At 34.3% G+C, this 14,405-nt stretch overlaps 1 protein-coding gene and 1 non-coding gene across 5 annotated transcripts in view; both read left to right on the forward strand.

The window, feature by feature from the left end:
- Positions 1-14,405, forward strand: part of SENP7 (SUMO specific peptidase 7) — a 127,705-nt gene that overhangs the window by 44,814 nt on the left and 68,486 nt on the right. For 2 of the 4 annotated variants that reach the window (XM_045851716.1, XM_045851718.1), the window contains one exon: positions 4,284-4,478. The exons of the other annotated variants lie outside the window; for them this stretch is intronic. In XM_045851716.1, coding sequence (XP_045707672.1) covers positions 4,284-4,478 — 195 coding nt within the window. The remainder of the gene's footprint in view (positions 1-4,283; positions 4,479-14,405) is intronic. 4 annotated transcript variants of the gene reach the window in all.
- LOC123827575 lies at positions 5,112-5,218 on the forward strand. The gene has a single exon (XR_006787239.1). It is a non-coding gene; the product is annotated as a U6 spliceosomal RNA (small nuclear RNA).

Below are 14,405 nucleotides of genomic sequence, written 5' to 3' on the forward strand. Positions count from 1 at the left end.
TGATATTTTTAAGTGTGATTTCACAATATTATTAAAGTTAAACAAATCCTGTTTTATTTTAGTGATTCTATTTACGTACTTGGGAAAAAATTGGATAGACTGTGTGAAATGACAATTTTCAAGTCTTTTATATTGAGATAGCATGAGAAATGAAGTATACACCTTTGTATATATCTTTTAAAAATTCAGAACCTCTTGAAATGCTAGCTATTTCTGGAATTTCTGTTGCAGTGCTAATTTTTATAATTGTATACCAAATAACAGCTTTGGTATTATGAACTTAGTCATCATTTTATAGATTTATATTCTATAAGACTGTCACACAAAGGTCTTTGTTTCTTCAAGGTACTTAAATTGGATAAGTTGCCAGTAGTTGGTGAAAGATGACTGGTCTGTGGCTCTGTGTATTGAACAGTTGGGTGTGCTGTAGGCATTGCCAACTATTTAATTAGCTATTAGCTATTAGTTATTAGCTGATAGCATATTTTTATCAAGATTGCAGAACAAGATAAATTATGACAATTATGCACTATTTGTAAAAGTGTAATTTATTACTTTGAGCAAGGTATCCATAATAGGGAAATTAAGATGAGTTTCCATTTATTGTGTACTTATGATGTGCCAGGACTGGTACTAACTACTACTTCTATTATTTCATTTAATCTTAACTTTGTCAAGTAGGTATTGTTCTCCTCTTTTTAGAGATGAGATCAATGCTAGAAGGCATAAATTAAGGTAAGTAATTTACATAAAGTATGTACAGTCATTAGGTGCTAAATCAGAACCTGACCCTATGTTTGTTTGACTCTAGAACCCTTGCCCTTAATTCCTGTGCCATACTGTTTTTTTCACTCAAATGAACTTTAATTTCTTTTCAATAAGTAGAGTAGGAATTGGACTTTATATGTATTTTATATGATGTCTGTTTCATTAACCTTTAAATATTCTACTTTAAATTTTTCCTTGTGTAATTGGTTCACCTCATAATTGAGTGCTTTCTAATTGAAAGATATACTGTGATAGAGCCATGCTAAGATAGTTTTTTGAACTTTCTGATAGCCTCAAAGGTGTATAATCTTTTCAAATGGTTTTGGGGTGAATTTTGAAATTTTTCATTATTAGGAAAGACTTTTAGCTACTTGTTTAGATTAAAAGGTCTCATTTATACTCCAAAGTTCTTTTCTCCCATCTCTTCTTTGCTTTTTTTTCCTTTGAAATCTAGCAGCAAAGCAACTCATACAAAAATAGGACGATCATTTATTAGAAGAGAATCCTAATCTTTAAAAACTTTCCCTTTCCTTGCTGATATTTGTACTTTTTTGTTGTTGTTGATTCTCTTTAATGTTTTGTATAGGACTAGTCTTCTGTGGGCAATGTCTTCCCTATTGGGAGAGACAGCATTTTTTAGAAATTCATTATTTTAAAACAAATTTAAGCATAAATATAGTCAGACATTTAAAAGAGATACTAAATGATAGCTGACATTTCTTTGATGTGTTTCCATATATGCCCCAAATTTTCTCTTTACTTAAATATTATAATTTCTGCATTTTCTTATAAGACAGATTTTAGAATTTGGTAACAATAGGGGTCTGTAAATATATAATTCCTAAAATGAATGACCAATTTAGTATATCAGATTCTCTCATTTCTTAAAGTACAATTTTATTTATACTATAATATTTACCTAGAAAAGGCTAGTTCTGACTTGAATAAAATTGTTCTTTGCTAATATTTCTGAATTTTTCCTGAAGTATTGAGGAACACAGTTGAGTTTTCTTTAACAACTTATTCATAGCAGTTTCTAGTGAGAGGTCAGATAAAAGAAATCTTGATACTCCTTACTGGGCCTATATTGACACTATTTACATTTCAAGTCCAGGAGTTTAGGAAGGGTTCTGTCAGGCATCAGCTATACAAAACAGACAATAATAAATAGGATCCTTAGAGATACAAGTAATGCAGAGTTGGAAAAATATCTCTGCCCTCCCCTCCTCACAATTAGTGGTTGCATTGGTTTGGCCAAAAAGTATGTTTAGTTTTTCTGAAAAATAAAAGACATTTTTCATTTTCACAAATAACTTTATTGATTTGGATATTTTGAGTATGTCAGTTGTCTTCTGCATGGCATAATGTTGATTGTTCTCAATTAATGTCTTCATTTGATCACTATCAATTTCAGCTGGTCTACCTGTCCATGGAGCATCATCCAGTAAGAAATCTCCAGCACAAAACTTTGCAAACCACTTTTGACACATTTGATATATCACAGCACCTTCTCCATACACTGCACAAATTTTTTGTGTGTGTTTCAGTTGTGTTTTTTACCTTTCTTGAAATAATAAAGCATAATATGCTGAAAATGTTGTGTATCATCTTCTGTCTTCGGTATTAAAATGGCTACACAAAAATTTACTAATTCTGATATGATAGCTGTTACAATACAATCTAACAAAATTGTTTCAAATAAAGCTAAAGACAACTAAGCACTACTAGAACCATTGTACGCGGCGGCAGTGGGGGGGATCCGAACGAACTTTTTGGCCAACCCAATATTAGAAGACAGACTTCCTTTCCTTTTTTCTTCACTTAAACACTGAGTTCAGGGAGTTGTATGGGGTTGGGCAAAAGTAGGCTTACAGTTGTTTATGTGGAAAAAGTCATGCAGGTTATGATTATTACAGTAGCTTTATTAACTCTGTTTCACATACTCACAACTGTAAACCTAGTTTGGTCCCATCCTGTGTTCACTATGTCTTTGTTTTTAGATCATATGTACTACTTAATTATTGCAATACATATTTTTTTGTGGTGGTTGTGCTGGAAATGAGTATTTTTTAAAGGTTTCTTGAAGTGTCTATAGAAAAGCTTAGTTACCTGGATCCTTTGGCATGTTACTGTTGAGGATACAATGTAATGGAAGAAAATTAAAAAACCAAAACATAATAAACCCTGATTATTCTACTAGGAGGAGTTACTTATACATGGACAAGCATTTAGCTTTTCTGAGCTTTGACTTCTTCACGTTTAAAATGAAGAGAAAACTAAATTATTTTAAAGTTCTGCTAAGACCTGAAATTTTCTGCTGCCTGGAGCATCATGAAAAGAACATAGTGCCTCTATGTAGTGGAAATAGAGTACCTCTCTAAGTACTGCAGCAAATAAAGTGTAAGGAAGCTCACGTTTTTCACTTACACAAAAGTACTTTGACCTTTCTGAGTATTAAATCTATTGCCTCTCACAAAGAATCAGTAAAGTGCTGCTAATGACATATTGATAACCGTGATAAAACTTAAAAAAATGCAGTAATAGAAACTAAAAATTATAATAATTTGTCTTGGGCCAGTCAATTCAGGGCCAAATAGTAGTCTTGAGGGCAGCATTGTAATGTGGCAAAGTCTGTCAATTGTTCGTAATAGAACTGGCTAACCAAAAAAAGACTCCACTGTCTTCTTTTATTTAAGAAGACACCAGGCTTATACACAGGGTCTGGCACAAATAATGCCCCTTGCTTTTATTGCAAAATCCTAAGCATGTAATTCTGTAACATAACAGCATGCCCAAGTACACCATATGACATTTTAGGTGAGTTAAATGTTCAAATTAAAACTATAAATTATTACACTCATATTATCTTACCAAGCACACTTAAGCAGACCTTACTTCTGCCTGACCCTGTAGTACATTTGATATGAACCCTTCCAATTTAAAAAGTTTGGAGCTTTAAAAATACATTTTAATTTTCTAAGCATTTAATTTATTGCCTCTTCCTGATGGTATTATATAAGCCATATATATTACCATCAGTATATGTGCTGTTTTACTTATGGAATCTGTCATTACCATAGTTGCAATATGAATGATACCTTGTTGGATTTAGTATTTGTTATTTCCCAATTGCAGGTATATAATTATTAAAGACCTTTATGATGGATGAAAAGAATAATGATTTCTTGAATAGATTTGTAGTAATCTGTGTTTTTAATAATGACTGGGAAAGAGAAAGCAAAATTTTAAACATCCAGTAGCAGCCATTATGACAATTAAAAGCCATTGTAGTGGTAGGCAAATCTATGCTAATCAGTAAGACACAGGTACTGCTAGAAACAAAAAAAATAGTATTCATCCAAAATTTTTAGTATTTACAGGTGGATTTCTAGGATGACATTGTTCTTATAGCTCACTTGTGCTAAGATGAAAATGTTTGAAAATTCACCTTCCTAGAATATAATTTTTTATTGCAGACTTCAGTACAGTACAGTGTTTGTTATTTTGTGTGACAGGATACCCAGAGTTATATTGACGAATGTCCTGGGAACGGAGTTAGGAAGAAAATACATAAAGACCTCTCCTGTAACTGAGGCCAGTTTGGGTGATACAGACAACTTGCAATCAGAGCAGCTTTCTTCATCATCTGATGGCAGCCTAGAATCTTGTCAAAATCTAAATCCTCACGAGAGCTTCTTTTTATCTGAAAGGTATGTTTAGTTATAACTTTACTCAACATAAATATTATACTTATACTCATGAGCCCTCCTCTATTCTCCCCCCACAGATACGTTATTGATAAATGTGAGGCGAATGTGCTCTGATGGCTAGCATGACTTTTCTCTCCTGGTGGTGAGAGTGGGTATTGGAACCAACAGTCCATGCATGACTACTAATCAGTTTCAAAAATCACTGGTCTTTTCACTTGTGATTTGGGAAAATGAATGCAGACTCTTCATGAAAATATAGTTACCTATTTCAGTATCTCAGTTAATTTGTCTGGTATAATTGAAATTCATTCCCCAAACATCTGTCTATTCCTCCCCCTTCTCTGTCCTATTCATCCATCTGGCAGGCAGGCTGTCTGTTCATCAGTCCATCCCTCCATCCTCCCATCTTGTCTTATTTACTGTTTTTATATCCAGATTTTGGAACAGTATTAGGAACTTAGTTACTTAGTAAATACTTTTGAATAAATGGCTGAATGTATTTCTCACAAAAATGGTCTGAGATAGCTAATTTCCAATAATAAACATGGCTACTCTGCCAATAAGAGATGGAAATTTGAAGTTGCTTTTGTTTTAAGTTCTAAAAGAGTAAGGATTATAAATAAGAAATTGCAGGTGCTCACTTTGGCAGCACATATGCTAACATTTGAATGATAGAAAGAAGATGAGCCTGGCCACTGCACAAGGATGTCTTGCAAATTCGTGAAATGTTCCATATTTTAAAAAAAAGTGTGGGAAAAAAGCTAGGGGATGTCAGGTAGTAAATAATAACAGATCTTTAAATTTCATTTTATCATGAACTTTTTCTATTTAAGTTTTTGCTTTCAGTTAGTGCAATAAATAGTTTTGATGTGAATGAAAAATTATTGATCCAGTCTTTTTTTTTTTCCCCTGAACCATCCAAAGGAACTTCTGGTTTGTATTTTTCTTGTAAGTCTAATTACATTAAAGAGTATGTATAGATGCCCCTTTAAAATTCTATACCAAGTTTCTTAAATTTCTAACACATTTTATTTTTATAAACTCTTTATTTCTCATGAACTTAAAAAAAATTATGAATTTTGTTCCTTTTGGTATATGTATTGTGTTTTCACCTAGGTTCTACTTAGTGAATTATCAATGACAATTTTAACTTTTGCTGAAAAAAACAAGCATTTCAGTGGCAATATCACATTACTAATAAATTTAATGTATGATGAGAGATTATTAGAAGTGCATTTATCATTTTGTACTATATGTGTTTATTTCTGTCTTCTCTTCTGGACCATGAGCTCCTTAAGAAGAGATACTGTATCTTATTTGCATTTATACCCAGCGGTTAGCTCAATATATTGTGAATTTTGTATGCTTGGGTTAATGTTTATGTTATTTAGCCTTGAGCTTTGGTTCCCTGAGTTGTAAAACAAGTAATGTTGAATGACTTTTGTACTTCAGAAGATTGTTTATTATCTTTTAAATTTCATATGTGAGAATTCTTTGTGTACATAAAATATATAAATAAAATTGTTATTACTGAAGGCTTATGTAAGACTTTTGTCATTTGAGTTCCGTGGTAACAGTACATCATAAGTAATTACTTAGGTAAGTACTGTTACCACGGAACTCAAATGACATCAACACACTTTCACGCAGTTAGGAAAAATAGCACTAATTGTGAGGATTCTACGAAACAATCATATTAAATTAGTACTCTCAGGCTTTATACCAGTCAGTCTAGGGCTAAGGTTTAATAATAATAGGTCTAAAATTTCTATTTGTTCATAAAATCGATTCAATAAGAGCTATAGTTCTCAGGTTTTTTCTATTAGTTACAGTCAACAAAAATTTGCTACTACCAAGCTAATGTTGATAGGAATCTCCAAAGTGGGGTGGAGAGAGGAGAAACTTTATTTAAGCAAACAATTTGCAAACTGGGAAAAGGCAGCCCCATATTGGAAACTAAACTGGCTCCACTGAGACCAAGGGGAGAGCTGCCTTTTATAATGGTTGCACCCTGGTTCCCTATTCTTTATTGCAGTCTGTATGCAAATGAGGAAATAAAATAGCAAAGTTATGATTGGTCCAAGTAGCATGGTCATAATTAGTTGAATTGGTCATTATGGAGCAATGCTTATTGGTCAGTATAGATTATAGATGCAAATAAGGATATGGCTGCAGAGTTCTGATTGGACAGGGCCGGTCTCAGTTCACTGTAAGATAATAGGAGGAACTCCTTTATAAAGGTTGATTCAGATGGCAGGAGAACAGTGTAGGAAGCTGAAGGTTTAGTCAGTAGCCTTTTCCTGAAATGCAGCGTGCCTGAGAGGCTTCTGATGGCAATGGCTGTTAATGAATTTGTGCCTGGTTAACCGTGAGGTTTCTTGGCAGATATATTTTTTCCTTCTTGAGGTTCACATTATGAAATTTCCAGGTGGTATTTGATGTGGTCTCTGAAAATTCATTCTATAAGGGGTATTTTTCTTTGATTCTTGAATTTGGAATATATAGACTTTGGAGATAGACGCCTGGATTCAGTTCTTAGCAATATTCCTAACAAGCTGACTTATCTTAGGCAAGGTACTTATTCTGTCTTTAAAACAGAGATAATGATGCACACTTATAGAATTATTGTGCAGATTTGAGGAAGATAAGCTATGTAAAGTCCCTAATATAATGCCTGTAAGTTAGTATATGGTTAGTAAGTGGGTGTCATTATTTTTCTCTCTCTTATCACTATTGATATTCAACATGCCATTACAGGCTGTTGTAATTGATGCTACTGAAATCATCTATGCCGGGGATTCTAGGGTCTAATCCTGAGATTATTGCTACCTTTGTTGCTATTGTCAGTGCTGCCAAGGTGATTATCATAGCCATACTAGTACTACCTTTTGCTTTAAGGAGGAGTTCTGCACTCCTTAAACCAAGCTTTAGTTCTCTTCTCCCTTTAAATGAGTTCATTTTCTGGAGAATTCAGAGCACTCTGTGGAAATAAATTGCAAGTGTGACCATACCATCACTTAAATTGATGTGCCCATTAGAACTGAAATACAGTATGAACACAAGGTGGGCTTGAGAATGGAGCTTTTGTAACCAATCTCATTTCACTCTGCCTGCCTCAAAATCAGGAAGAATAAATTAAAATTATTTAGACCTTCTCAAATGGAAACATGATGTTCTGACATTATTGTTGCTTTGTTACTGTAGAGGTTATGATTAATACAGCAACTCTTTTTACAAATATATAATGTCAAGGATTCACTAAATATTGGTGGGCTAAAGAAGGGGGACTATGACTTTGAAAATCAAGGAAGTTTCTTCTGAAAACCTAGAACTTGTGCCTCTGATGATACATGTGGAAAAATGTATGAAGGCTAAAAATCCTACTTATCCTTAGCCTGTCTTTAGTGTTTGGGACTGTTGTTACTGACTCTGACAACCTGAATGGAGTTATGTTCAAGAAAACATTGTATTAAGTTTATTGGGGTGGCATTGGTTAAAAAGACTATATATATATCAAGTTTCAAGCGTATGATATTATATCATCTGTATACATTGACTGTGTACCTACCGGGGCAGGAGACTCTGGTAGAGGTCATGTCATGTGTGATGTGCAGTCAGATGGAGGCAAAAAAAAATCTCATTTTATGCCAAAAGTGAAGGAATAATAGAAAATACTAAGGATGAGTAGGAAATTTAAAATGGTCTTTCTGAAGTAGCATATTTGTATTTTTCTAGATGAAAATTTATTATTTTAACATATACATATATTATTAAGCATTATATTACTCTTATAACAACTTTTAAGTAGTATTTATTGTCTTTACTATGATAATTGCAATGTGTAAATACCATGCCCTTATTAACTTGTTTTGCAAAGGCTTGAATTGCAGCTCAGGCAATTTGTTTTTCTTTTTCTATGCCTCAGTTTATCGCATATGTAAAATAAGGTAATACCTAGGTATAGTGGAGGAGTAAATGAGGAAATCCAGCTTTTCTTTTTTAATTTGATAACTTTCCACATCAATAAATAGAGTTCTATTTTTATCTTTTTTTACATCTATACTTCCTTATGAGTGGACACTTAGGGTATTTTTCATTTTTTGTCTATATAACACAGCTATAGTAAGTGGATTATAGATATGACTATTTATTTATAGAACTTGTACTGTCATTCTCTTGTATTTTAATGAGAATTAGGTGTTAATTAAAAAATTTTGATAGTTTCTTGGCAAAAATAAATACAGTTTTCCTTTCAATATTTTTTATTTTTAGTGAAGGTGAATTTTGTATTTTTTTATGTGAATTTTGTCTTTAGTCTTCATATGTATTGGGGTATCCCATCTATTTCTTACTGATTTGTAAGAACTCTTATTAAAGGTATTAACTCTTCATTTTATGTGTTGCAATTTTTTTTCATGTTTCCTATATGTAATTTTACTTTGCAATATCTTCTGTAGTATATAAGTTTAAAATTTTATTTTGTAAAATCTATCAGTGCTTGACACCTGTGTTTTGGTTTATCCTTGGAAAGACCTCCTCAACCCCAAGTGTAGAAATAGGTCAGTCAACTACAGCTTGAATTTTTGATACTAATATAAGGTATTAGATCCAGAACAACAGTCTGGAGATTACTAATTGAAGTTCTAATTCTATTTTGCCTTTCTGTAGTCTGATATAAATGTCTCTGGATACTTGGTTTGTTTCTACCTTTTGGCTATTGTGGATAACATTATGAACATTTGTATACAAGTATTTGTGTCTCTCCTTACAATTCTTTTGGGTGTATACCCAAAAGTGGAATTGCTGGATTATATGGTAATTTTATTATTACTTTTTGAGGAACTACTATACTGTTTTCTATAGCAGCTGCACCATTTCACATTGCCACTAACAGTGCTCAAGAGTCCCATTTTTTGACATCCTTGTCAACACTTGTTTTTTTCCGGTTTTGCATAAGAGCATCTTAATAGATATAAAGTGATATATCATTATGTTTCTGATATGGATTTCCCTAGTGATTAGTGATGTTGAACATCTTTTCATGTACTTATTGGCCATTCATATATCTTTGGAGAAATGTCTATTCATGTCCTTTGCCCATTGATAAATCAGTTTTTTTTTTAATTTTAGGAGTTTTCTCTATATTGGGAATATTAATATCTTTTCATAAATATGGTTTACAAATCTTTTCTCCCATTTGCGTGTTGCGTGTTTACTCTATTGATAGTGACCTTTGCTATACAAAAGTTTTAGTTTTGATGAAATCCATTTGTTTATTTTTCTGTGGTTGCCTATGCCTTTGAAGTCATATCCGTCATATCCAAGAAATTGTTGCCAAATTTGATGCCATGAAGATTTTCCTTTGTCCTAAGGGTTTTATAGTTTTAGCTCTTTGATCCATTTTGAGTTAACTTTTGTACATAGTATTAGTGAGTATCCCACTTCATTCTTTTGCATGGGATATCCAATTTTCCCAGTAGCATTTGTTGAAAGAGCTGTTTTTTTCCCAATTGAATCATCTTGGCACCCATGTAGAAAATCATTTGACCATATATGTGAGGATTTTGGTGCTTTCTGTCTATTCCATTGGTCTATATGTCTGCCTTTATTTTTTAGGTTCCACATATACATGAAATCATATGATATTCCTCTTTCTCTGTCTGACTTATCTGGGTCCATTCATGTTGTTGGATGTTGCAAGATTTCTTTCTTTATTATGGCTGAGTACTATTTCTGTGTGTGTGTGTGTGTGTGTGTGTGTATGTATGTATGTATGTGTGTGTGTGTGTGTATAAGCTTCCTCTTTATCCATTTATCTATCAGTGGACAGGTTGCTTCCGTATCTTGGCTATTGTAAATAATGCTGCTGTTAACAAAAGGGTGATTATATTTTTTAAATTGGTGTTTTGGTTTTCTTGGGATAAATACCTAGAAGTGGAATTTGCTGGGTCCTTCTTTGTCTCTTGTATTAGCCTTTGTTTTAAAGTCTATTTTGTATGAGATAAGTACTACTACCCCAGCCTTCTTTCTAGTTCCATTTGCATGAAGTATCCCCACCCCCACTTTCTTTTCAGTCATATGTGTGTTTTGATCTGAAGTGGGTATCTTTTAGACAGCATATGTTGGGGTGTTGTCATTCTTGATTTAGCTACCCTATGTCTTTTGATTAAAGCATTTACTCCATTTCATTTAAAGTATGATATATGTAGTTACTTTGATTTTATTCATGATTTTCTTCTTCTTAAAGAAATCCATTTACAATTCTTGTAATACTGGCTTGGTGATAGTAAACTCCTTTAGCTTTTTCTTGTGTGGAAAGTTCTTTATCTGCCCTTTGATTCTAAATAATAACCTCACTGAGTAGAATAATTTTGAATGTAGGTCCTTACTTTTCACTTTGAGTATTTTGTGCCAGTATCTTCTGGCCTGCCAAGTTTCTGTTGAGAAATCTTATGGGAGCTCCATTGTAGGTTACTGGCTGGTTTTCTCTTGCTGCTTTTTCAGGACTCTCTCTTTGTCTCTAACCTTTGGCATTTTAGTTATGATATGTCTTGGTGTGGGCCTCTTTGGGTTCCTCTTATTTGGGACTCTTAGAACTTCCTGGACTTGTACGACTGTTTCCTTTGCCAGGATGGAGTTTTCCATCATTATTTCTTCAAATAGATTTTCAGCTCCTTGATCTCTTCTCCTTTTGGTACCCCTGTGATATGAATGTTGTTATGCTTGTTGTTGTCCCAGAGGGCCCTTAAACTATCCTCATTCTTTTGAGTTCTTTTTTTTTTTTTCCTGTTCTGACTGGGTGTTTTCTGCTTCTCTAACCTGTTAACCTCTGATTATCTAATCTGTAATCAGTAACTGAATACTTATCTAATCTGTTATCAATTATTGTATTCTTATTTAATCTGTTATCAGTTATTGTATTCTTCATTTTTCACTGCTTTTTTATGTTTTCTGTCTTTATTATTGTTTCCTATTTGTTTTTTAAAGTTCTCATCTACACTTTCCCTAAGTTCATTGAGCATCCTTATAAGAGTCCAGTGTTTTGAACTCTTCATGTGGTAGATTGCTTTTCTCAATTTCATTTAGTTCTTTTTCTGGAGTTTTATTCTGTCTTTTATTTGGAGCATGTTTCTTTGTCTCCTCATTTTCGCTGCCTCTGTGTGTTTGTTTCTATGTGGTAGGTAGTTTGCTGTGTTTCCTGGTCATGGTAGAGCAGCCTAATATAGTAGGGGTCCTTTTGGAATTCAATGGCACAGTCTCTGTTCACTTCAGCTGGGTGCTTCTGTCAGGTCTCTTTTGTGGGTTGTGTGTGCCCTCATGTTGTAGTTGAGATTGATTGCTGTTAGCATGTCACTGGGAGGGATTGACCCTCAGGCTGATTGGTTGTGAGGAATGGCTGTGATGACAGCAGACAAGGTGTTGTGCAGGGGCTGACTCCATGGAGCAGAATTTACGTTAGCAGGTTCTGGTGCTTGCTGAGTCTGCCCTTTGGGATTGTCATATGTGGTGATGGATGGGTGGTGTTCTGGTGTGGTCTGAAGCTGGCTACTGTTTATGTTGGGTCTGGGGCCTCTTGGGAGGAACTGTGGTGCAGAACAGAGTTAGCGGCTACCTGTTTCTGGCCCAGGGTCACCTGATAGGACCTACAAAGTGATCTTTGGTTGGTAGCTCCTTTTGCTGGACTTAGAGGTGTCTGGGAGAAGCTAACCTGCGAACCTACGCTGGCTGACATTAGAATCAGGCTTGGACCTTTTGGACTCAAGAGGTACAGTGCATGCCAAGTTCAGATGCTGCTTGTTTGGGGTTTGCAAACCTTTGAAAGATTTTAGGAAAGTTTGCATTGTCAAGCAGAGATGGGCTGTTTGTACGGAAAAGCCACTGGAAGCAGCTTGGGCAGTTCCACAGGTTGCTCGTGGTAGAGTCTTAGGGAATTACCATGGTGTAGTGAGCTTTGTTACCCAGTTTGATGGAGACTCAGACTTAGCATTAGCATGTACGTACAGGCTAGGTGAGGGAATGGCACCTGGCAGCACTCCTTTCCAAGGTGGAGCTGTTCCTCCAGCCCTTGCCCTGAAGCTGTACAATTTACTTCTTTTGCATATGTCTCTAATGCTTTTTGAGCTCCTGCCCTAGTCCTGGAGCTCAGAGTAGGTGAGTCTTTCAACAAGTAAGTCCATGTATGGACCCTTTAAGAGGAAGGTCTGGGACTTTAGAAGCCCTTTGTCTCACTCAGCTGCAATCCTGACTGCTTTCACAGGCAGATGTTACTGGGACTCCTCTTCCTACCACTGGAACCCTCGGCTGAGGAGGTTGGTGTGGTGATGGGATTCCTTGCTCCCCAGGGGAGACTTTGCGCCAAGGTACCCTTCATGTGGGTGTGGGCCCAGCCTGTTTTGCATCTCCTCCTCTTCTACCAGTCTCCCTGTGGCTGCCTCTTTATATCTTCATTTGTAAGAGTTCTGTTCAACTAGTCTTCAGGTGGTTCTGTAATGTAGTTATAATTTTGCTTTGGTCATGGGAGTAAGCCAGCACAGCATTTTTCTACTTCACCGTTTTGGCCAGAAGTCTCTAGGTTACTCTTTCTGTGAAAAACATCATGCCCTGAATCTATAGATTGCTTTGGTTGGTATTGACATCTTAACAGTGTTTAGTTTCAATACAAGAATGTGGAATGTGTTTCCGTGTATTCATGTCTTCTCTAATTTCTTTCAGGCATGTTTTGGAGCTTTTATTTTACAAGTCTTGCGCCTCCTTGGTTACGTTAATTGCTAAGTTTTTAATTCTTATTGAAGCTATTGTAACTGGAATTAAGAAGCTATTCTTAATTTCTTTTTTCATTTTATAACTTAACAGGTTCTTTGTGTGCAATCTTAGCATTTTCTACATATCATATCATCTGTGAATACAGATTATTTTATTTCTACCCTTTCAATTTTAATGCTTTTTTATTTCTTTTTTCTTGTGTAATTGCTCTGCTTAGAACTTTCAGTATTATGTTAACTAGAAGTGGTGAAAGTGGTCATCTTTGTCTTATTCCTGATCTTAGTGGAAAAGCTTTTAATCTTTCACTATTTGTTATATTCACTGTTTTTTTTTATATGTGACTTTTATTATATGGAGGTGGTCCCCTTCTATTACTAGTTTGTTGAATTTTTTTTGTCATCAGGAAAGGGTGTTGAATTTTGTCAAGTGCTTTTTCTGTATTAACTGAGATGACCATGTCATTTTCCTACTTTATTATTGTTAATGTGGTGGATTAACATTGATAGATTTCTATATGTTGAACCATCCTTGCATTCCAACAATAACTCCATCTGGTTATGTGGTATAGCCATAATCAGATGTTGAATTTTGTTTGGAGTATTTCATTGAGGATTTTTGTATCAGTGTTCTCAAGGAATATTGGTCTGTATCTTTTTTGTGTCTTTTTCTGGTATCAGAGTAATGTTGGCCTCATAGAATGAAATAGGAAGTATGTTATCCTCTACAGTTTTTTGGAAGAGTTTGGTATAATTCACCAGTTATTAGTTATTAGATCCAAGGCTTTTCTCTGTTGGTATGTTTTTGGTTACTGACTCAATGTCCTTACTAGTTATGTATCTAGTCACATTTTCTTATTTCTTTGTTACTTAGCATTGGTAGATTTTTGTGTTAATAAGAATTTTCCCATTTCATTAAGATTATCCCATTTTTTGGGATACAGTTATTCATTGTACTCTCTTATAATCCTTTTTATTTCTGTAAGATTCATAGAAATACCCTCATTTTTACTTATGATTATGTTAATTTGAATTTTTTTCTTAGTTCATCTAGCTAAAGGTCTTTCACTTTTGTTGCTCTTTTGGAAGAACTCACTTTTGGTTTTGTTGATAATTTTTTTCTGTTCTTTTTTTTTTATCACTGCTCTAACCTTTACTATAATTTCCT

Source organism: Phyllostomus hastatus, unplaced genomic scaffold (assembly GCF_019186645.2).
Source record: "Phyllostomus hastatus isolate PE091 unplaced genomic scaffold, TTU_PhHast_1.1 phas_contig_86, whole genome shotgun sequence".
NCBI lineage: Eukaryota > Metazoa > Chordata > Mammalia > Chiroptera > Phyllostomidae > Phyllostomus > Phyllostomus hastatus.